At 48.0% G+C, this 22,972-nt stretch overlaps 1 protein-coding gene across 3 annotated transcripts in view; it reads left to right on the top strand.

Moving 5' to 3' along the window:
- LOC143302490 (early estrogen-induced gene 1 protein) overlaps window positions 1-21,794 on the top strand; it is a 54,952-nt gene extending 33,158 nt beyond the window's left edge. For 2 of the 3 annotated variants that reach the window (XM_076617373.1, XM_076617374.1), the window contains exons 3-10: window positions 10,683-10,803; window positions 10,885-11,075; window positions 11,189-11,391; window positions 11,584-11,803; window positions 12,906-13,562; window positions 14,905-15,057; window positions 16,960-17,165; window positions 17,440-21,794. In XM_076617373.1, coding sequence (XP_076473488.1) covers window positions 10,683-10,803; window positions 10,885-11,075; window positions 11,189-11,391; window positions 11,584-11,803; window positions 12,906-13,562; window positions 14,905-15,057; window positions 16,960-17,165; window positions 17,440-17,561 — 1,873 coding nt within the window. In that variant the 3' untranslated portion in view covers window positions 17,562-21,794. The remainder of the gene's footprint in view (window positions 1-10,682; window positions 10,804-10,884; window positions 11,076-11,188; window positions 11,392-11,583; window positions 11,804-12,905; window positions 13,563-14,904; window positions 15,058-16,959; window positions 17,166-17,439) is intronic. The other variant, XM_076617375.1, reaches the window with a different exon arrangement.
- Window positions 21,795-22,972: the final 1,178 nt, after the last annotated feature.

Below are 22,972 nucleotides of genomic sequence, written 5' to 3'. Positions count from 1 at the left end.
CGACGTTTCCCTTCGACAATTTAGACGCCTGCGTTTCGATTGAAGTCAACTCGATAATCGTCCGTCTTGACGAGCCGACTCGAATTCTTCCGGCTCGTGTCGATCTCAATCGTGATTCTCGATCCCCGGCAGTCACCGACTTTCCTTTGTTGCGGCCCTTCTCGCCGATATAGACGAAAGAAGCATGCGACGCGTTTCGCCTCTTCTCGCTTTCTGTCCGACCATCTACCATTCGATACCAGCTGCTCGCGTATTCACCGAGTCCTAGTCTTGGCTGTTACGTTTCCACTGGCTTACGTTTACTTCAAAGTTAAAGTTTCTCTTCGTCTTTACCTAGAATAGCAATCGAGGAAGCATAGAATCGTCTTCCAATGGCGTTATAACGTAAACGAACGCGCGTCGATTATCGATTCTTCGACAGAGCGGTGGATAAAGCGATCGAGAATCGTCCGGGAGAGACTTATCTTTCTGTCTCGCAGATGTTCCGCGTCCCTGCTAGATTTCTGTATAACCACGGGTTCTTCCGCGTTTGTACGAAATTTGCACAGAACGTATAATGTCGGAGATGAAGGGACATCAGGCCTTTTTTTTTGAAATTTTGGGAAGATTCTCAATACTTTGGTCTAAACTATTTGTTATAGCTGTACTTAAATAATAGAATAGTGGGCTTGGACTGGAGGTGACACAACTGGTCGCCGAACGTAGCCACGGTCACGGGATGAACGTTTTTACCTAACAGAAGTACCAATATCGAGGGACACACGTTGTATTAAGAAACAAGTCCCGGGCAAGAGCAATATCGGGTCTACGCGGGTCTGCGTAGTAACGGCGCCTGGGATTTTGTCGATATCCCCGGTCAATATGCAATTGACAAATGCGATCGTATCGGTCTTTTATTCTTGTGATCACCTTGGACAGTTTACACGCATCGTCTTGTCTTTGCGTTTCAAAATATATTCTACCGGACAAAGAGTTCTCCCCGTTGACCGTGGGTTCTCGTTATCGAACCTAAGAACATTGTCTTTAACATCTAAGAGTGTCTAATCACCACGGTTAATTGTCGAACTTTGTAAAATCAACATTTGTGCATATAATTGTGTAGGCGTGCGTAAGGAATACTCAGATGTTTTAACGAACAATTGCTTATTAAGAACGAATTAACAGTCAGAGTCAACAAATAACGATTAACAGATACGATTAACAAGCAACAATAGACACCAAGAGTTCTATCGACGCGTTGCTGTGCAATGGTACTGAGGAGTTATTTATTTCACGGCGTAAGACAGACTGACTGCCCTTTTGTTCCGGATCGAACGGATTCTTCCCTTCGTTGCCCATCGATATCCCCCATTAGCGTGCATTCGTTAGATGTGCCGCCGCGGCTGGCACGCGTATGCTCTTTCGAGAATTCGGCGGAAAGAGCGTGAACATATCGATGGTGCATTGGGCACGTCGGTGTTGCGTTTTGACGGCGTCGCGCTTTGTATCCAGAGCCGTTGGAAAGTTCCGTGTCCCGTGCCGCCACAGATAAAAGTGCACAAAATATCCGTAGAATATTCGGTTTCGTTCCTAGTAGATAACACGAATCTCTATTTATTTCCGTTTCTCGGCTGTGTCCACAAAGATATAAATTCGCAGAAAGATCCGCAGTCCGATAATATAACTCCATTAAGATAATTCCTAAGTACGATGATGTCGGAGATGCGAAGTTGCCGCTACTGTATCTAACAACTTGTTCGAGTTTCTCTTTAGCTGCGCTTTTAGATGGTTACATCTTCTCGTCGCCACGGTATTTCTATTCTTGTTCGTCCAGTTCCTTTTGCAGCGTGTGAGACCGATTGCAAACAGTGAATCGTTATCAACGCGCGATCCCATTACCAACAGCAAGCTTAAGCTCGTCCCAGGATATCAAACGAGATCGCGTTCTTCTGGCTAAGGGAACTGGTCAGCCCGGAATCGTGCGCCACTTACGCCTCGCCCGTGCCATTTGCTTTCTCGGTGTTTCCAACTCCATTCGAAATTGTACGACGCGCGCGTATCCTTCTGGCCAGAAAATCCAGCAGCTTCGTCGCGCGTTTTCTTCCTTCCCCGTCGAGCATCGATTACGCGAAATCACGCGATAACAGACGCGTTGCTGGGTTCGCGATCAACTTTTGGTCGCCTCGACCGATTCCGAATTTCATCGAGCGTCCAAACATCGAACGCTTGCGATTCAGATCGAGAAAATCGCGGGCCTTCGTTTCCAGTTTTCGGATGTTGGCCATGGGGCGAAGAAACTTTGATCGTTTAGAAATTCGTCGTTCTTCGGCAGTTTCGTTTCTAATTCCAAAGATGGGAGACGAATCGTCGTGGCTGTTAGTTACCCTCAACGATAGGTCGGCGATGGATATTTTTTCATCTATCGGCAAACGAAAAATTAACATCCGGTCGTTGGTTTTTATCGTTTGAACTTTGGTCTAGCGACCTTATCGTATGCGTACGGTGACCTTGCGATGTTATCGATTTCGTTTTATTATTTCCCGTGTTTTGTAGTCGACACGAGCAATTTACAATTCAAAGGTTCCTTTACGAGGAAGACGTTATAACGACGCGAATGCGTGGATAAGCGTCTCGTTCCGGAGATTAATCAAATCCGCTTAGTTCACCACTGCTTTGGTGCCGATCGGAACGGATTAAACGCGAGGACGGTGAAAAACAAGGAGACAGCGCGTCCTTTTGTCTCTAAGAGCGAACATGCTTTAATTCGAAATTTCACGTGCTGGAACGACGCTGCTTTCCGCTTGGCTCTTTGAAAACATCCGTGGCAGGCCTTGGACGTGATCGTAACGGAGATTTATTAATTTCCTCAGCGGTAATGAAGCGTCTTTTCGACTCGAACGTAACGAAATTGCGAATCTGCCAGAACCAAAATTCCGATAGCTGGCAGCCGTTCGTTTACAGTTACTTGCATTCTCCAGTTAGAGAAACGGTCCTCGTCATGGCACGTTCGTCGATCGACGTTTGGAATCGAGTCGTCGTTGCGGTACTTTTATATATATTCTGCGGAACGTTTATCCGAAGAACCATCGCAGTCGCAGTTGCGAGCGTAAATTGCAATTGAATTTAGAGATTGGCCGGAACGAGGTTCCAAATAAGTTCGTTTGCAAATGACCGCACCGATTGCGTCTCTATGACTAAAAACTAAAGTCGAGCGGGACGATGAAGCTACCTCGGAGAAAAAGCTGCGAAACGGGCGCAAGTCCGGGTAAGCGGTAATTATCGTACGTTAGCGAGTTATCGGTTGCGAGCGTCGCTCGAACTTTACTCCAGTGGAATTAATCCTCGTGGGTCCTGGAAAATTTCACCACCAACCCTCGCCAAATGTTCTTTAGCCCAACTTTGCTCGGGATTCTTCGCGATAGTCCTCCTGTACGACCACGATAAGCTTGGCAGCGGGTTTGCGCGTGCATTCGTCAGACACGGTGACAAACTGTCCGTGTCGTTAGTTAACGGGCCGTGGCGTTCAACGAGCAAACGCTGCTCGGAATTTACTGCTTCCAGGTTACGTAATCCGCGCGTGTTAACCATATCCGATGGATCGCGGATCGAGTACGAGGATTCTCGCAAGGATTCAACGCGATTCCTCGTTAACCGGATCGATCCACGCGAAAGATCGTAAGAACGTCGCTAATAGAAACTCGGAATAGTCGAAAAAAGAAAACGTTTATCGAATACGTTGACCTCCCGCTGCAAAGAGACGGAGTCGTTATGCCCACGCCCATTTCTTTCTTCGTTTTACCGTTCCGGACTTTCTGGAAAAAATCGTGAAACGTTTATCAGGGTAGCTTTGAAATTCGCTCGATCGAACAATTTCAAACAAATGTCGCGGAAGGAATTATTTTTAGCTTAGACCGTTTGACATTGGTCGCGGCAGATGGAGATTTATCGTTGGTTAGACGTTAGACGTTAATTTATTAGAACGGATCGAGGGGTCGATAAGACGGAATATTTGAGGAGAAGGCGCGGTTCTCGATTCAATGGGGAAATTGTGTCCGCCCGTGAAATATCGCGCGATTGTGTAGCGCGTGACGCGTGACGGCGAAGGCTCGCGTGCAAGGTGAATCAGAAATAATCGCGAGATTTCGTTGTCCCTCCGTCGCAATATCAATCGATTCGTTGTTTCGCCGATTACGCCGGACGGTTAAACGCGAATGCATCGATCAAAACGAAAATAACCGTGATCCGCCTTCGGCCTGAATAAACAGTCGATTGACTGGCATCCATCGAAAAAAACCGCCTCCGCGGAGAATCTTAATCACAGGATATTCTTTTCGAGTCAGTCTCGTTTATGAAGTCATCCGATCGCGTTTGCTCTATACCATGTATGCGCATCTACGTATACGCATCCGTATGCACATCGTACGTGGAAGATGGCGAAGCACGTTCGATGTATCGAGTATCGAGTTATTTAGAACGCTACTGCAGGAACGTTATCTATTTTTTAATTTTTATCCTCATCGAGTCTCTGATAACTCGCGAAAGACTATCTCGTTCTTCTTACGCGCATATTCTCACCACGTGCGAGTAAATTTCACATTGTGCGAACGTTATCTCACGCATATACCGTTCGTCATTCGTATTTATCGAAGTTACTCGGACAGCTTTTATCGTGGAAAAAAAGCCCAAGCGTCCACCATCCTACGCAAAGTCACAGAGTGGCTCGAAGGAGGCATCGATAGCCGCGAATAAAATCGAATCGAACCGCGTTACGCTATTCGACCGTTTGCGACTACCTTGGCAACCGTATCGCCGATTACGAGACACGACCGAGCGATCACCTGTGCGTGAAAGTGCTACGAGAGCCGACCGTTCGCTCGCGAATAGCTAAGTACACGCGAGAACATGGGCTTGCATTTTCATCCGAACTCGATTGCGAAACTGCGAATGACACACAATCCGAACAGCCTTGGAGCAGCCTTGCCCACGGCTAATGCAACGGTCGAGCTCGTTCGTGATCCGTGAATTATACCCGGTGACGTCGGTGAAAGTTATACCCGTGATCCTCGTATCGATCGTTCGGCGATCAGTTTCGCGAAATCACGATGCGTTCCACGCATACGCGAGAAGAAATTTCGTTGCTGCGATTTTTCCAATCCACGCGCGCTGGGATTTCGTATCTCGACCGAGGGAAAATTGCATTTCGTTCTTTGAAACGCGTCTGAGTGGAGAAACGACCTCGTTTCGTCGTGCATCGCCGTCGTAAGGCTAGATCGAAACGTACGGATGGTTTGCAGTCGAGGCTCGACCTATTAAACTCGTAATTGTAGCCGTGGCAACGGCGGTCTTTATCGCTTCGTGTTTAAGAAATTAATCGAAGGTTCCGTCGGTGTTGGTCGTCGATTCGGTCGTTAACTTTAAGGGGTCCACCGGTACGCTCCATGTTCCCGCTTACGAATCTGACCGCTTAAAGGTTACTACAAAGCGGTCACCATAATCAGCTTAATAGGTCTCTATGGACAGTGCTTAATCCCGACAAGGACGTCGTACGCATTGTCCGGTGTACGCGAATTGATTTCACGAAATACTCGGATCGACCGGAAAAGCGCAAAATCAGGGGAACACGGCCGATGGCTTTTTTCCGTTCGGGCTGTTCGAAGATTTTACCATTATCGGGGAAAAGCTCTTCCGATTCATTTTTATTTTGCCGTGTACTTGAAATTTTCGCTCCTAACGTATTCGACGAATTCGACGTGTAATCGAATCTCCGAGTCGAATTTGAACGTTTTCGTGTTTGTAAAGATTCTTGAATCGGATTCTGCAATTCCAGTTTTATCGTTTATTTCGATTTTCCAAATCTGATCGAAAGATCAGAAGTTTAAAAAGCGTGGAAGAGGAAGGTTTCGCTCGCTTGTTTTTCTTTCGAAGCACCGATGACTCCGCCGGTTGGACAAGCAACGTCGCTTTTTTTCGGCGTCGCGGCGCGCCACGAGCGTCGACCGCTGACATATTTGGAGCAACGACTCGGTCCAATTGTCCGCCGAGCCATCGTCGTTGCAGCGCTGGCTATCTTTCGCCGTTGATTTTTTCCCGTGCTCCAGTCACTTGCTTTCTTCCCGTCTCCTCCTCTTCCGTCTCCCCGCCTCTCGCTTCTCCGTCGCCTGCTATCGATCTAACGCGTTCCGTATCGCCAGATCGAAACAATTATTCGAAAAATGAATTCCGCTTGCTGGTAGAAGATGGGACACGGACAGAGCCGCTTTGTCGCGTATATCGTTCTTCCAGATCGAAGAGATGGCACGGTTTCTCTTATTGGATCGGATCAAACGCAAACTGCAGGACGACCGAGTACGTTCGAGCGAATAATAGATAGTTGCATAGTTACAGGTTCGATATCGTTGGGTGCAATTTGCACTTGGCGTAGGAGACGAAACCACGGAGCGAATTCATGAAATATTCAAGACGGTACGTTATTCTTTATCCGTATCGTACGTAGAGAGACAAAAGCAAAGTGGAAAGCGGCGAAGAGGGTAAAGGAGCGCGGAGATTCGTCGCGGAGCACGGCCACGAAGACCTGTTGACATCCCACGCTGATATCAACCGTGGTAGAATCGTCGTAGGAAGAGCAGGATCGACGATCAAATTACCGAGCGCGCACGGTGGTTGAATTTAATCGTCGCCTTCGCCTTCGATCTACTCGGTCCACGGGTTAAATTCATTCCGTAGCTCTTATCTTCGTCCGTCGAACTGAAAATTGTGGGTATACGATGGAAAGTTCGCCGTAGACGCCAACTCCTGAACGATCGTCTTCGACGGACGACCACGATCGGCGGGTGCTTGAATTTTACCAAACGAACGTTAAATCGAGCAACCGGATCGCTCGAGTCGGACGAAATGCGTAGCAAAAGGAAAATACGGATTCGCTTGGGAAATCGCTTCACGCCGTTTACGGTTTCTTTTTTTCGCGTACAAAGTTTCGTCCCTGTAATCGGAGAATCGATTACAAGGCTTCTTGCTCCCCAAGCTGCTGTGCAATATCGTTTTACGAGCGCGACGTACGTTGGATGGACTATCGTCCGGCACGCGAGCAACCATGTTAAATCGTGTTTCCGGATTGCGTCGATTCCCTGGATACACGTGTCTTTTATCAAGGAATCGATAAGTTTTGTAGCCGTGTGCCGCTTACTTTCTGTTTGCGAAACCGTTGCCAAGCAACGCGCCCTTAATTAAATAACCAAAGACCAACGACAAGGTGTCGAGCGAACGTTCGATTGGAAATTCGACATCCATCCGAGAAGCGGGAACGGCAAAAGTTACAGCTTTCTCGTTAACCGAACTCTAACCAGAGGGAAAACTTTACGACGCTGTTCGGTCCACGTTTGTCGATTCTCTTCGATGGAACGTCGATCAACGGTGGCGAATTTCGTGTTCGCGTTGACACTGAAAATTCGTCGGTTCCCAGGGCTGTGGCTATCTAAATTTTTGGACACGTCAGAGGATAGGTCGACCCGGTTTCCACGGTAATTGGCTCGCGCTTCCCACCCGACGGACAACGGTTTGTCTCCGGACCCGTGCGAATCCCGTAGCTGGGCGGCCGTCTCGCTGCGTGGTTTCGTTGAACGCCTCTGCCGTGCTTTCGCAAGCTGCCACGATATCCTCGCGTTACGTTCGGATAACGGAATTCGTTGCCCGGATAATCGACTCGATAGCGAGAAAGAACGATCGTCGGTTTATCCGATCTTTCTGGTTATCCTTCGATTTGTGGCGGCACTCGACGAGAAATACCGCCACTCGGCGCTAACTTCCACCGGACGACGGTAGCGCAGTGGTTAGCGCCTTACATTGCGAACGTTCTTCGGGACCCGGGTTCGAATCCCGACCGCTCATAGTTCAATTTTTCTTCCACGCATCTAAATTAGAAGAAAAATAGCAGTACCCCGGCAGCTACATCTACAGCCAGCATCATCTACAAGTATCACGGACAACAACTACACCTCAGATTCTTGAATTTATCGTGAAAAACGAAAAGCCTACGTTAGAGACGATATTCTGTACGTTATGTCGGATAGCTACTCGAGCTTCTGTTAGGACGTAGCTGTAGCCGGAAGAAACCGCGAAACACGTTCTTTCATCAAAAGCATCGCTAAGGGACCTTTCGCCAGAATCCGAGAAGAAAAGTAGTCGATTCTGCTTCGCGTTCGTTCCATCTCCGGAAAGAGGAAAAGATAGGTTTTAGGGCCGAACAAACAGCGCGTAATTGCAACGACTACTCGTTGTTCGTCGGATTACAGAGCGCAGTTGCAGATCCAGCGGATAAATGCTAAATTTACGCGAAATTTATTCCTAGATGACGTCGATTTTCGCGCGTGAAATTACGCTCGTCGCGAGATACGATCCGCGTTTAACTCGACGACTGCGGTATCGCGAAAGTTTACGGCAGACTGTGTGCACCAGAGGCAGATGAAAAGCATGACGGAATTAGGGTCGGCTGGTATCGCGATACGGAGCGTGGCTCGGCCAGGGTTACGAAGCTTCTTCTTTCTCGTTCTCGTCGTCGAGAAAGGTGAGAGGAGGTCGGTCTTGTTATATCGATATTCAGGGGCTCGTGAATGCTTTTGCCGGTAGCCTACGTGACCGTAATTCCTCGACTGGATGCCTCGTCACGTTCGTAGTTCGTGGGAAATCCTTTTTTTTCCGCCGGTCGGGATACGTTCCGGAAATAGTGGCTCCTTTGATCGAGCTAAAGACGAAAGCGACGTTGCGCGGGGGCGGAAGGTAAATTCCGCGTTTCGCGCGGTAGAGTGCGACCAAATCGCCTTCACCTTGGTGAAAACACGGGAGGACCGAGGACTCGAATTTCCTCGGCGATTCGTTGGCCCAGCTTCTCCGACGACTACTACTCGTCGGCTTATCTGCGATTCTTACGCTCCGTACGATCGTTAAACGTAATTAACCTTGCACACTGTGACCGTGAAATTGTACGCTAGCGGGCGATCACGGTTCGATTATTTTGAAAACGTCGCTTCGATAATTAGCCGCGGTCTCTCGTATTTCGTCGATCGAGTTTGAAAATTTTGGTCGTGCGCCGAGTCGACGAGTCGGACACGTTGCGCGATCAGACCGTCGCGAGAATAACAAAGAAAACGACCACGCGCTTCATTCGTTATCGGTTATCAGCAGGCCGCGTCGTCGCTCGCGTCCTGTCCCTATAACCCACTATCCGACATTTAATCGCGACAGGATGCGCGTTTCATCGAAACTTTCGAAAATTGCGCGTGACGCGCTCGGCTCGTCTCGTCTACGCGTCTTCCTTCCGGTCAACGGAAGTTCGTTTAAAAAAGAAATTAAGCGTGACGAAGCTAAGACATTTTTACTCGATCATCGATCTTCCGCTTCCTTTGCCAAGTACTATTTATTCTTTGAGCCTGCAGTAGCTGCTACATGTCGCGAAAGAGTAAAGTATTCATCGTGATTAATTGCCAGACATTTTTGATAAAATCTGTTGGCGAATAACTAAAACTGCCGATTCCACTGAAACGGCAATCCTATCGCAGACAGCAATAACAGGGTGACTTTTCCAGCGACCGATACGCGCATCCGGATAACAGTGGACTAAGGCAAACCCGTTAAGCCGTGCGATCTCGTTAACGAGTCAAATGCGCGCGACAAACGTACACACGGTCGACCGATGCGTTTACAGGCGACGATGTCGGTCATCCGTTGGTCGATTCTGCGAAAACTTCAAGTACGATTCGGTATTTCCATCGTTCAACAGGATGACGACCGCGCGTCTTGGAGATCGCCTTTGTCATTGCGTTCTCCTCGACGGCGTTTTGTTCCTCGGAAGTTTTTCCGCTCCCCGTGCAAGGTCGATACGACGGGGTGGGTCTGGACGAGCGAGGAGGGTGCGTGTGACGTGAATGGCGTTTACGAGCCGGAGTGTGCTCGAAAGGAGCGCCAGGCAAATGGGAAAATCCACGAAAACCCCGTTGCATTTACTTGCCATTGGAACAGCGTGTCGTAAAATCGTTGTTATCCGAGAATTTGCATTTCGTAGCAGGCCGAGCAACTTTCTTCTTCTTCTTTCTGCGTATTTTGCATAGGTAATGCAATTGATCGTGAAACGTAACAACGCGCACACGGTATATCTTTATCTATCTAGTTCGATTGCAACGACTCGACCGAAGGCCATCGAGAGACAGAATTCTCTGTCCTCGAATGAAAATAGAATAGGAGGGCTGGTTTATCACACGCTACTCGCCAAACACGTACGAGCCGCTTTCTAGCTTTGGCTCTACGCGTACTTACATTGCGACTTATATGGAATTCGTCGCGCGAGACATAAACAACGACGGCGCACAATTCAGCCCTTTGTACGATTCGATACGTGACGATGACGCGACCGCCGAGCGGATGTTCCCTTACCGGAAGCAAAGTGGTCTGAATATTCATTTAAACGACCGGTTGGTAGATGCCGGTGAGAACTTGCCAGATCAGCGGTGTCTTGCGCGAGACCGTGAATCATCGTTGACCGTGAATTTCGTTTAGTCCCTTTGTTCCAACAGCGACCACTTGCAAACTGGTCACCGAAATTCGTTCGCGTTTCGATGCGTCGCTCGTAACCGCGTAGCAAAATGAAAATGCAATTAAGTGTCACGTCCGCCCTGTCTCTGCACGCATATTCATGTGTTTCTTTTTCGTTTCAGGGAGGAAGTGCAGGAGCATACCGTCAGATGGGACGCTAAATTCGAGTTTTTATGCAAAATGAGTGCCAATGCGTCCACCGGTGTTCTCGATCCGTGTATTTTAAGGATATCCGTGAGAAAGGTGACTCTTTTGAATTTGCCCCTGAATGGACCCCAAGCGTTTCCCTTTTCTACCTGTTCTAACGATAGATCATTTTCGTAGGAACTGAAGGGAGGCAGGTCCTTCCAGAAGCTTGGTTTCACCGACCTGAACCTCGCCGAATTCGCAGGAGCTGGACTCTGCAGAACGAGGTATCTTCTGGAAGGCTACGACTCGAGACACAGACAGGACAATTCCATGTTACGCGTTGCCATCAAGATGAACATGCTGTCCGGAGATATTCTGTTCAAAGTGTAAGTTGCAATCGACGTGTTTCGTCGTCGTTTTGTAATCTAACTTAACGATTAAACTCGACGATCATACTCGTGGTTAGACGGAATGACGAAAGCTGAATCGCATTTTCTAGGCCGTCTCCGTCGTTGAAGCAAACGCAGCTCGCAGTACCTGGCGTACCAGGTGTTTCCGGTGTGACGACGGACGAAACTGCATCCGAGAGGTGTACCAATCGAGAAGATTACGTGTCCACTGGTTCGTTAGCTGGAAGTATAGCTAGTGCTAGCAGCGGTTTTGGTAGTCTTCCCAAAAAGAGGCCTGCCCTCTTTTCCTCGGGTAACGAACGAATCTTGTTTCACCATCTTTTCATGTTCTTTCGCCAAATCGGACGCGAGTAAGATAAGCGAAGAACGACGATTCGCGGACAAACGATAGGGAATCGAAACTCGGTGACAGAACATGACAGGAACGGGGATGGTAATGGGTGGTGCGGTTTCACGAATGGTTAACACAACGTTGGTTTTTCAGAGCTTCTCAGCGGGGCGGAGTCCTACGATCCAATGACCCTGAGCGAGATCGTACCGTCGGCTCTTCCAGTGGAGACTCTAACCGAAGCGCACACAGAGTCAGGCCATTCTCGCAATAGCAGCAACACCAGCCAACTGAGCAAAGGCTCCGGCTATGGATCTTTAAATTCACACAGTCAACACAGTAGGCAGAGCAGTAGTGGTGACAGTGGCCACATTAGGTAAGGCCACGCGGTCGCCCCAGGATGACGAACGAGACAGACGAATACGCAAACGATAGAAAACTCTTGTTTAGGGTAAACGAGACGGAGATTCGAATTAGTTTCGGGAATTTCGAGCGAAGAAAGAGAAATTAAGCCCCGATCGATGTCCAGAGTTCTCTTCTCGAATCTTTCTATAACAAGTACTCGTCGAATACTTTTCTACTACTCGGTAATCGCTTGATACGTATCCTACCATCTTCGAACGTGTCCTCGCTCCGTCGATCTCTTTCAAACGAATCGTTTTTTTCTTTTTTTTTTTTTTTTTTTCTTTTTCTTTCGTTAATTTGAAAATCGTTTTGCCCCGACGTTCGATAGACATTGTCGCGATCAGCGTGTTTCCAACTGTCTTTTTGCTTTTACTTGGACGATGAGTGCGCATGGTATTTTGTATGGGATCGAGTAAGAGGAACCTCTTAACGGAAATACAGTCGTTCGTACGAGTCACGGGATACCTCCCTCGAATAAGAACGCAACCAAGAACATCACTCTGTAACATTCACTAACAATTTCTTCAATCGCGCGCCACTAAATACCATGCAGTCGCGCTTGCGATTTTGCTTTCGAACTCTACGCTTACGTCTATATTTTAATCGAATCTTTCGACAGAATCTTTTCAAATTTCATTATCGGTAACTTTTTAGAAATTTCTCTTCGGAGAAGTTTCGGTGCTTGCCTCTTAACAAAAGGAACGTCAACGCGTACACCATCGAATTCTCTCTACTCTATCGAACTTACCATTCGGACTCTTATCATCTTAACGCGTGTTCGTTGAACGGTTGTTAACAAGAAGGCATCGATAACGATTTACGAGGGAAACGTTAGATCTGTTTCTTTTTTTTTATTTTGTTTTCTTTTTTTTTTTTTTTTTTTTTTTGTTACTTTCTTGAGACTCTGGATTTTCTCTATTCCCAGATATATATATATATACATACATATATTTTTATTTTTATTTTTTTTCTTTGCGTCTCCCACGTCTTCCCATTTTCGTCTCTACTTCGTACTGTATATGAGTTTATTATTATTTTTGCATGCTTGAATATTTGTGTTGTGATCTTTATAGGTCACCCTCCTGGCCGGTATGGGCTCCACGTATCCCCAATGTCTCCCAAAAGTCCTCGAGCCAGCAGCCTGCCAGACCCGAGACCTCTCTCGACTCCGAATCCCCATCCTCGTCTTCCTCCACGCTGCTGGACCCACGAAATAGGTTCTGGTCTACGTCCAGCCCTCTTTCGTCGCGCGAGGGAAAATCGATCGCGCGGAATCCTCTAAGATCGAGCATAGCAGCCGTTCCTCTATCGAACGACCAAAGCGAAACGAATCGATGGAAGAACGGCGTCGCTTCGAGCCTTAACGAAAACGTCGGTAACGACGCTGGCGTGTTCAAAGTGCCTGGACCACAGGACGTTCCGCGGCACTTGCGAAAAAACGTCGAGAGGAATAGCTTCGACGCGCGAAACGAACGTAACGCGACGAATTCGGCGACGAACGATCGGAACGAACAATGGAACAGCGTGATCGTGCCGACCGCGAAACCGAGAATCGGTCAGCCAGGTTGGAGAAGTATCTCGAAAACCTGCGACTGCATCGAGAAAGGCAAGATCAGCCCGGTTTTGCGGCTAGCTGACCAGGCCAGAGCCGTATCCTCTCCCGATCCCCTTCATAGGCCCGATAACCCCAGAGCCTCGCTACGTTCCGCGACGACCGCTCAGACCCTCAGGTAGGTTTCATTCATCAGCGACTTTCTCTCTTATAATTCTTTTTAATTAAATCCCCCTGTCCTTGCGTTCGATGATTTTCTGCGTTCGATCTGTTTTATCACTCCCTCTGCTCGTTGTTCTGCGTTTAACCGGTGCGTAGCGTAGTTCGATAGGTTTCGCGCGAGCAACCCGCGGTAGTCGTCGAGCGCGTCAACTCGATTTCTGGATGGACGAGTACGTTTTTTTAAATCGACGATGTCTGGCGTTTAGATATCGTTCGTTTAAAAGTTGACGCGACTCGTCGAAATCCGAATCGTACGTCGTAGCATCTCGGGTTACGGAACAAGGACTGACGGTTCTTTTCTCCCTGCGTTTTTCTTAATTTTTTCGGTCACGAGCACACGCTTCAGTTTGTTGTTCTTTTTATAATTTATCGCAATTATATTTTTACGTAAACTCTGGTCGCGTATTCTTAACGTATACGCGATTTTTCCTATTCTATCGTTACGTTTCCTCGAAACGATGCTCGAAATTAACGACACTCAACGTCACAGGCATTCCGATCCATACGATTTTTAACATCGTTATCGACGACGCATCGGACAAACACGTTAGATACACTCGCTGCGACATCAGCTTTCGCTTTGCTTCCTCGATCGCCCGAGTTTCCCTCTACGGATGCTAAAATTCGACGATTCGAACGAGCGGCGTACGCCGTGCCTGTTCGTTAACCGCGACTTTAGTATCGTATAATCGTAAGACGTTCTCTCTGATCTCTCGCGCGTAAAAGTTTACGGAAGGCGCGACTGTACCTGAACGCGACGTACGTACTAGAAGGAGGATGTTGGAACAGCGTTTCGTTAAACGCGCTCGAAGGGACTGTTTGCATCGAAATTTCTGCTTCTCGGTGTTTACTAATTCCAGAGAACGAAGAACGTCGGTCGGCCGAAAGATGGATAACGACTCGCGTATCCGATGTGTCGGATACAGTTGCGCGATAGACGATGGTTGGAAAACGTCATAAACGATCCGTTGATAAAGCGAACACGACGATCTCGAGCGATCGAGCAATTTCGACAAGCTGCGTCGAACGTGTATTTCGCCGAACGCTTCCACGGTCGACGGGCTACTCTCGACTGTCGTTTCGAACGACAGCTACGACGAACGATTTTCGAAGAAAAGGCAGCTGCGACCGTGGAAGCGTGCGCGACGTACATCGAAGAGACACCGAGGAGGTGAACGGGTGTACAGGGAAAAAGGGAAAACGAAAGAAAATAGGGGAACGAAGCGAGTAACTTGAACGAAGGATGAGAGGAGGTGTAGCTTTCCTTGCAGTTTGGATGGCTTTGTGAATCCTTGCAGGGGTATTGGCGGAAGTCACCGGAAGTTGCTGGACGGGGCGGGGGGCAAGCTGGCTACGGTCGCCACCAGCCCAGCGGACTCCGAAGAGTCCTCCTTAGGGGTACCGGAAGTCGCTCCACCGAGCTCCCAGCACCGAAACAGCATAACCCCACCGTCAGTCCATGCTTTCGACTTAATTCTCTTCGTTTTTCTTTTCTTTTCTCATTTTGTCTGGTCTCTGTATGTATTGTCTTTCTCTCTCTCTCTCTCTCTCTCTCTTTCTCGCTTTGCACTTTCGTCGCGACTCGCGGACACGTGGATACAGACGACGTCGACGCTCGAGTCGGAATCGGAACTGGCGTGCCCGTCCTTCGTTCCGCGACGAGGTTGCGAAAGTCGAAGCGTGTTTCGAGTATCGGAATTGCGATGTTTCAGCCGCTGTTCCACAAAGGAGCGGGCTAAACGTACAAAATGACATACCAGTGTCACGTACTTTTGCATAAAGTCGTGATTCAGCGAGATTACGGATAAATACGAGGAAAACAATTACGTAAACTCGATTTATGCGATACTTAATGAGTTTAATTCAATCGTTACAGAAAAAGAAAAAAACGCCAAGCTGACAGTCTGGTTGAATTTTTTACGTTTTCACGATCGGCGTTGAATGACTGCGTAGAAATATATGCAAACGTATTACGTTGATGTCTCCACGTGTCCGTCTGCGAAACTTCTAGAACTGTTAGAAAAATTATCCGAGAATATTTCTTAAATTCGATCGAATTTAAAAAGCGAACGAGCTTTGGCAAGTTCCGAACGCGTTGCTCTCTCTCTCTCTCTCTATCTGTCGCGCTTCGATCGAGAAAATGGTTTCTCGATCGATTCCATGCTACCGATACTTGTAATCACTTTTTTGCACGCATATTTTTTATCAGTTGTAAACGATATAAAAGCGTAATTTCATTAGACCAAGATAAAGTCGCCTATTAATCCCGATCGATCGATCGATCGATCGCTTTTTCCTGCGATGGAAAGAACCGCTCGAGTTACATATCTCGCGCGAAACTATCGGCCATTCGTTTTCTTTCGCCACAATTACGATATTTCGAAGTTTTGCCGAGGAAAAAGTGCAAGCGCGAAGAGTCGAGCACTTGCGTAACTCGGATCTGTCCGTAACCAGATTTCACCTTGTAACAAATCTCTGACATTTAGAATATTTAATATGCCACGTCTATAAGATTTATACCGAGCGGTAAATTTGTCAACTTCTCCGGTCGCTTTTGCGAGTTACTTCGGCGAAAAGTAAGGACGGCGTAAGAGCGGCGAATTTGGACAGGGCTGGCTCGATTCGCCGGTTCCACTCGTAACGTAACGTCGATCTGGTGACGGTTGGCTCGTTGCATGCGAACCCAGCATACTCGCCTTGGCACATATTCGATCAGAAAAATTAGCAATCTCGCCGCTTGACACACACCTTCCTGTTTCGCTTGCTCTCATCTATCTCAGCCTCGTCCCAAAACGTCTACCGTGTTCGATCGTTACGAGACGCCTTCGAAAACCGACCACTCGCTTTTGACCTTTGCTTTTGTTTCGTTAGCGTCGCTAGCAACAAAACAGCTGTCGCGCCGTTCCTTGATCTTTGTATCGAACGTGACGATGTTTTTGCACGAGGCGTGGTCGTGGAAATCATTCGCGCCCAATTATCCCGCGAGGAAGACGAGCGCTGGCACGGAATCGTCGTTTCGCGAAAGCCGACGCTGTCGTAAAATTGTAAAGACCCAAGGACCGCGTTTCTTAGGAGCAATGATAAATATTTATCAACTTTGTCTCGATACGTTTCATGGCCAGATGTTCGTGTTTTCTTCCTTTTTTTTTTTTTTTTTTTTCCCCTCCTTTTTTGTCGATCGTCCGACCAACGACTATGTCCTTTGCGGCGATTTACTTCTTGGAAAATCCAAGAGGAAACGGAAAGAAGAGGCGCGTACTATTCCGTGCCGGTGCTCGAAACGGTAGAAATTGGAAGATCGAGGAGGAAGAGAAAAACGGTGTATGGTAATCGTGGATTCGTTTGTTCCCTAGAAATCCTTCCGGTGGTTCCGGTCTCAGCGAAACGGGATCTCTGGACCGAGCAAAGGCGGCGTTGGAGCGTAGGAAAAAAGCGGAAGACGGCGCGGGAAATCCGATCCTGTGCAGGGTCGAAGTGACCAGGCCAAACCCGGATTCCCTGATCGACGAACTGATCAAGGCAACGAACTTGGAGCAGACGGATCTCGAGAGCTCCGAGAGTACGTCGCTATGCACCCTCTGTTCTATTTCGTACTCGACCCCGTTCTTTCTCTTTCATCGACGAGTACGAACGGTCTCGTTGAAACGCGATATAAAAAGTTATAAGTGGTCGATTAAATGTAATTTGTTTTTCGACGTCAACGAGACGCGATACAAACAACGCGTAATCACGTCTGCGGGGAAAAAAGCTATCGACTACTTTATTTTTTTCTTTTCTTAACGTCGTACGTCTAATGCCTGGCGTCTAATGTTTCTGATTATGGATGTTCGCAGCAACCGGACTCCAGCTATTCATAGCGAAAGACGGGACGACCGCGCTCGGTAGCCACGAGATCAAAAGTCAGATGCCCGCGGGTGTGTTCAAGCAGGTGGTGATGGAAGAGAATAATAGGTAACACGAAGCTATGGCGGCGAGAAGACAGTACGCGAGACAGGCCAGCGCTACGTTTTCGCTGGCCCTGGTGCCAGAGCTCGTCTACGAGGCCTACGAGCCCCGGTAGTTGCGAGGACAACGAAGCTGGACGAGGGAATCGTCGAGAGGACGGTGAACGCGGCGACGATGGACTTAACGCCGGTGCACCTGCATCTCCTATCTAAATTATTCGTTTCGGTCGCCTATCCGCCCTATCGGCGTTCGGCGCTTTACGCTTCTCGTACGTCGTACCGGTAACCAGATCGATCGTCCTTTGCGCTCAAACGTTGCTAAATCTTTCCTTTTTATATATCGAATCTAAATTTATGCGACTAATTTCGCGGTCCGTGGTAATTCAAACGGGACGAAACGCTTCGAGTCGTACAGGACGCTTGGTCGATGAAAACCGGCCGGCACGGGTGCACGCAACTCGTCGACCACGCGACGCGTATTCTCTTCCGCCAAGTCGAAGCACAATACAAAATGATTCCTCTTTTTCCTTTCTTTTTTTTCCTTTCTTTTATTTTTCAATTTTCTTCTCGTCGACCGTGTTTCGAGAGGAAATCGGAAAGCGTTGTTCGCGTAATTGAACGAAGACAGAGATCGGAGATAATATAGCGTATTAGAGAGCGCGCATCGATGTGCGAGAAGAACGAGAAAGAGAGACAGACAGACAGACAGACAGACGGACAGAGAGACAAAGAAAGAGGAAAATACGACGAAGCGCGATCGGCGCTCAATGCGTAACGTTTTAACCGTTCGATGTCGAGTAGCGTCGAACAATGCGCGTGCACCAACGCTTCTCTTTTTTGCTACCTGTGTTCACGGTTCCTTTGTCGTTCGCGTAGACGACCGCGCGGTATATTGTAAAACCACGACCGAAATCACGCGCGTTCGTTTCGATCCTCGAGAGGGATACTCGACGTCGGGCAACGTTTAAAAAATAAAGTAAGAGAAAACGCGCGAGTCTCGCGAGCGTAGACCCGCTGCACGCGCGCTAACGTACAAAAAACATTTTCGAACGATTCATTTCGGCTATACTTTTCCTTTTCGTCGAGTTTTTCTATCGTTTAAGGTACAAGCGTTTCGTATGTACGTATGTTCATATATATATACACGCACATATGTATATCTATATATGTGTATGTGTGCGTGTGTGTGTATATATATATAGATATATATATATATATATAGATATAGATATACAAATATATAGCGTTCTGTCGTTCAGTTGGTTCGCTGGAACCGAACGGATTCCGCGTCGGACGTTTCCGTCGGTGTTTCGATGATGTATTTATTTTTATTCATGGATTTAACTCCACTTTGTAGTACGTATTTCCGTCTAATATATTCTCGCGAACTGAATTTTGTCGCGACGGGTCTGTACTTTGTAGCCTTTATGCCGGCTCCTTTCTTTTTCTTCTTGTTTCTTTTTTTGCACTCGTTCGCGCGGCCGTTTGCGTATGCGTGCTTGTATGTTGCGTGTATGAGAGAGAGAGAGAGAGAGAGAGAGAGAGAAAAGAGCGTCGTTTCCTGCTCGCTGTCGCGAGAGGAGATTCCATTGTACGAGAGACACTTGGAATCGGAGAAACGAGATTCATCAAGTGCCACATTATTTAATTTTCGAGGCTGGACAGTTTTTCGTGATATTACTCTATAATTGTCGTATTCTCGTCCTCGTACCTTTTCCGCTGTCCCGTTAAGCCAGAGATACGAAGCGAAAACAGGGGAAAGAAACGCACGGAAGGAAGAAAGGAAGGAGGAAAGACGAAGAAGAAAGCTGGAGTTTGATTTTTTTTTTTTTTTTTTGGTTATCCGGTGCGATCGGTGACCGCGTTAGTGATTCGTTGTATATAGAGCGGTAGTAATCGTTACGTAGGTAAATGGCTGGTGTTGTATACGTTCGTCCTCTCCCTCGATCACTACTCGAATTACCTGTAACTGCTGCTAGCGTACCGGAACGCCGGACGGCGTCTACGAAGAAAAATGGCTAGAAGCGAGAAGACGACAACGTTTCGTGTACATAAGCGTGCCTGAATACGTCGAGTGTGAATGAGACTCGTAGAGAGACAGAGAGAAAGACGGCAGAGAATAATCGCAGTACGCAAGGAGGAACGAGGAAGCCGTCGAGAAGACGGCTGGAGGAAGAAGAAAGAGGAGAAGAACGACGGAAACGTTGCTCCTTGTTCGCTACGTGTGCGACGCCTCGCGACCAGCCGCTCCATTTCGCCAGTAGACTAACGAACCGAGCGAAGAAACGAAGCAGAAAAAGTAACGATTAAGACAAGCGCGATGGTAGCAATCGCGCGCGTAAAAATCAAAAGCTTTCGCTCTAAAGAAGAGAGTCTAGCCTCTTTGTTTCTCGTCTCTATTTTATACGAGCTTCCAGAGCGAGATAGCTCTCGGCTAATTTTAACCGTTTCATCGTTCTCGCGCTGCAATTTTATTTTAGCTCGACTCGCGTTTGATAGTTTGCATATCTTCGACGTTCTCGATAAAACGAACCAACAGTATTCGCGCCTACGCTTGTTTCTCGCTAACGCGCGTATCGCTACGATCACTGTCCACGATTCCCTACTTTTTCTACTTTGTCATGGATATTACGGGCTCGCGTGTAAGTCGCCAAGTCGAAATTGTAAGCTCGGAAGGTGAATTACTCGATACGGTTTGATCCGATCGGACGCTGCAACGGCGATATTTTACGGACGTTACAGAGCGACGCGGTAACCTATTACTTAACGGAAAAACCAATATTACTTAACGACGCGCTGGATAATTGTACGCGTCGGAGTTCCGTCGCACTCTACCTGCTATTTCCCGCGATAACGCGAATCGTCTATCGAACGGTGTAAAAAATTGCCCGACCAACGCGAGTAAGCGCGATTGATCGACGTCGAACGAAACTGCTAATCGAGAGCCCGTAACTCCGTCGTTGCCCCCCGCGATCTTTCCTCCTCTACGATCATTCCGTTCCTGCCTCTTTTCCATCGCGCTGTTCGCCGCGGTATTCTTCTCCGATGCTCGTCCGACTTTCCTACGATCGCCGCGTCGCGTTGTTCCCGAGTCTCGCTGCGAGCTGGCCGATTTCGTTTTTAGGCGGCAGAGAGAAACAGGCGCGAGTCGCCGATCGACGCGCGTCCTACGCTATTTTTTCAACGTACGTCGATGAGGAGACAAATTTTTATTTAAAAAAGACGCACGCCGTTCGGCGATCCGCGCGCCGCGTCGCTTCGTTCTACCCGCGCAAATCCCTTCGCGGTTCTACCTGTTCGCGTTCTTCTTCTTTCGCGTCGCGTGGATGTTCTTTTAATTTATTCCAGCCGGCCGAGTCCGGACGCGCGAGCGAAACGAGCGTGTTATCGTTCGCCTCGAAGTCCATGGTCCAAGCATCGAGCGGTTCGTTCGATGGATGGCTCGTGTCCCGATCGCGAAATACGCGTCGAAGACCTAGGTATGTGGAGGTCTAAGTCGGGCCGAGAACGTCGCGGGAGTACGTGATTTCACCGGCCGATTTCGCGCTGTTACGTTCTTCCCTGCGAACAAAAGGAGTCCTTCGAATTCGAATAACCAGTTTTCGTAGGAACGGGCGTTTCTAACGCGTTTTGTTAGCCCGGTCCGGTCTTTTGTAACGCGACAGGCACCACGCCGCTCTTTATGCTTCCGAAGTCCGGTGGAAATTCTCGAGACTGTCCGCAGAGTTCGAGGTAAAAGGCGCGCGTCTCTCTCGCGCGTACGTCGGACGACGCGGTCGACGACGATGGTCGCCACGCCACACGCGGTAAAAAATTGTTGTTGCGTTCCTTCCTTTCTTTCTTTCTTTCTTTATTCCCCTCTTACCTTGGACCGTTCGGCCTTATTCTCGTTTAAGCGTCGTTTTCCTTCTTTTTCCATGCAGGAGTCGCGCGAAAAACACCCGGCAGATATTAACGTTGTGATAATTTCTAATATTGTAACGATTACTCGCGTTGAGTCGCCTCCGTATTACGAATTATATTACACGAACGAATTACTGCTCTTTTGACGTGTTAGAAGCTGACTTTTAGAACGCCGCGGATAACGCGGCTCTCCGGCGGCCTGTAACGTCCGTTTCTCTCTTTTTTTTTTTTTTTTTTTTTTGTTTCTTATTTATGATTGTTGACGTTTTGTCCGATTCTTACTTTGTGAGATGGATGCGAAACTATCATGTGCTGATAATAATACATTGAAAATCAGAAGATATCTGTGTTGTTTTATCCCCAACCACTTTCTCTGTCATCGTCCGCGCGTCATGGTTCTCCATAGTTACGGGATGCACCGTTTTCCCGATAGACTAACTTTGCCATATCGCCCGAGGCTTCGGCCGTATACGCGTAAAAACAACGCGTGCCATTAGACACGGTTCCATCGGATCGACCGGTGGACTCGTAAATGGCGAGATTGGAAAGATCCAAGGCGATGGTACGAAGATTTGACGAAGAGCGTCCATCGATTAATCCGGACCACGCGGCGCGTTCAGTCTGTTCTCGTCGGTCGGACAACGTTTTTTTTTTTTTTTTTTTTTATTTAGTTGTTTACATTCGCAATTTGTCCGATTTGGACATTCGGTAGAATTTTTTGGCTGTTTGATTATCGCGTAGGTGGCTACCCCCAGTAGCCATCTGGGGTACCATCTTCGTGTTCGTTAGGTTATATCGTTCGTGGGTCGGACAACGTTACACGGAAAGACGCGACGAAAGCGATACGTTCCGTTGCTCGAGGTTCGAGGTAACTTTGAGCGAATCGCGCGCGTATTTCGGCTTGCACGTTTTCCCTTAGGAAATTTGGACGAAACAAGGCGGCGATCAAACGAAAAGAAGAAAGGAACAAACGGAGCGAAATTTGACGCCGGTGTCGTTGTCGCGGATTATCAATGAACGTATCGAGGAAAAATCGATGCACGCGAACCAGGAAGAGGAAACGGCTTACTTTCTCCGCCGTGGACAGATCCACGGCTCTGACTTAACATCCGTTCGTACACACCGGCGCTCGTTTTACTCCGAGCGTTATGCGAACGCTTTCACAACGTAACTCGCTTCTGTTACGTCTAAATGAAAACAAACGTGGATCCGTACCACCGAACGTAATAGGATGCGACACGAAGAAACAACTGGCTGTATTCGTGAAAGGCTTGCTCGTCCTTCTTTTTTCGCATTTTACATCCAACCGATCCACGTTTTCTCGCGGATTTATCTACTTTCTACGCTACGTCGTGATTCTTTCGTCTCTCCGATCCTGCTACGACGTTCGATTTTCGATATATTCTTCGTAATTCGCTTCCGATCTTGTTATTTCGCTGTCGTGCGTCGACGACGTGTCTCCAGGGACGAATCGCGCAGCGAGATATGAAAAACGAAAGGGAAAAAAAATACGTCGACT

This window comes from Bombus vancouverensis, chromosome 3, assembly GCF_051014615.1.
Source record: "Bombus vancouverensis nearcticus chromosome 3, iyBomVanc1_principal, whole genome shotgun sequence".
NCBI lineage: Eukaryota > Metazoa > Arthropoda > Insecta > Hymenoptera > Apidae > Bombus > Bombus vancouverensis.
This window is presented reverse-complemented; position numbering and strand designations above follow the sequence as displayed.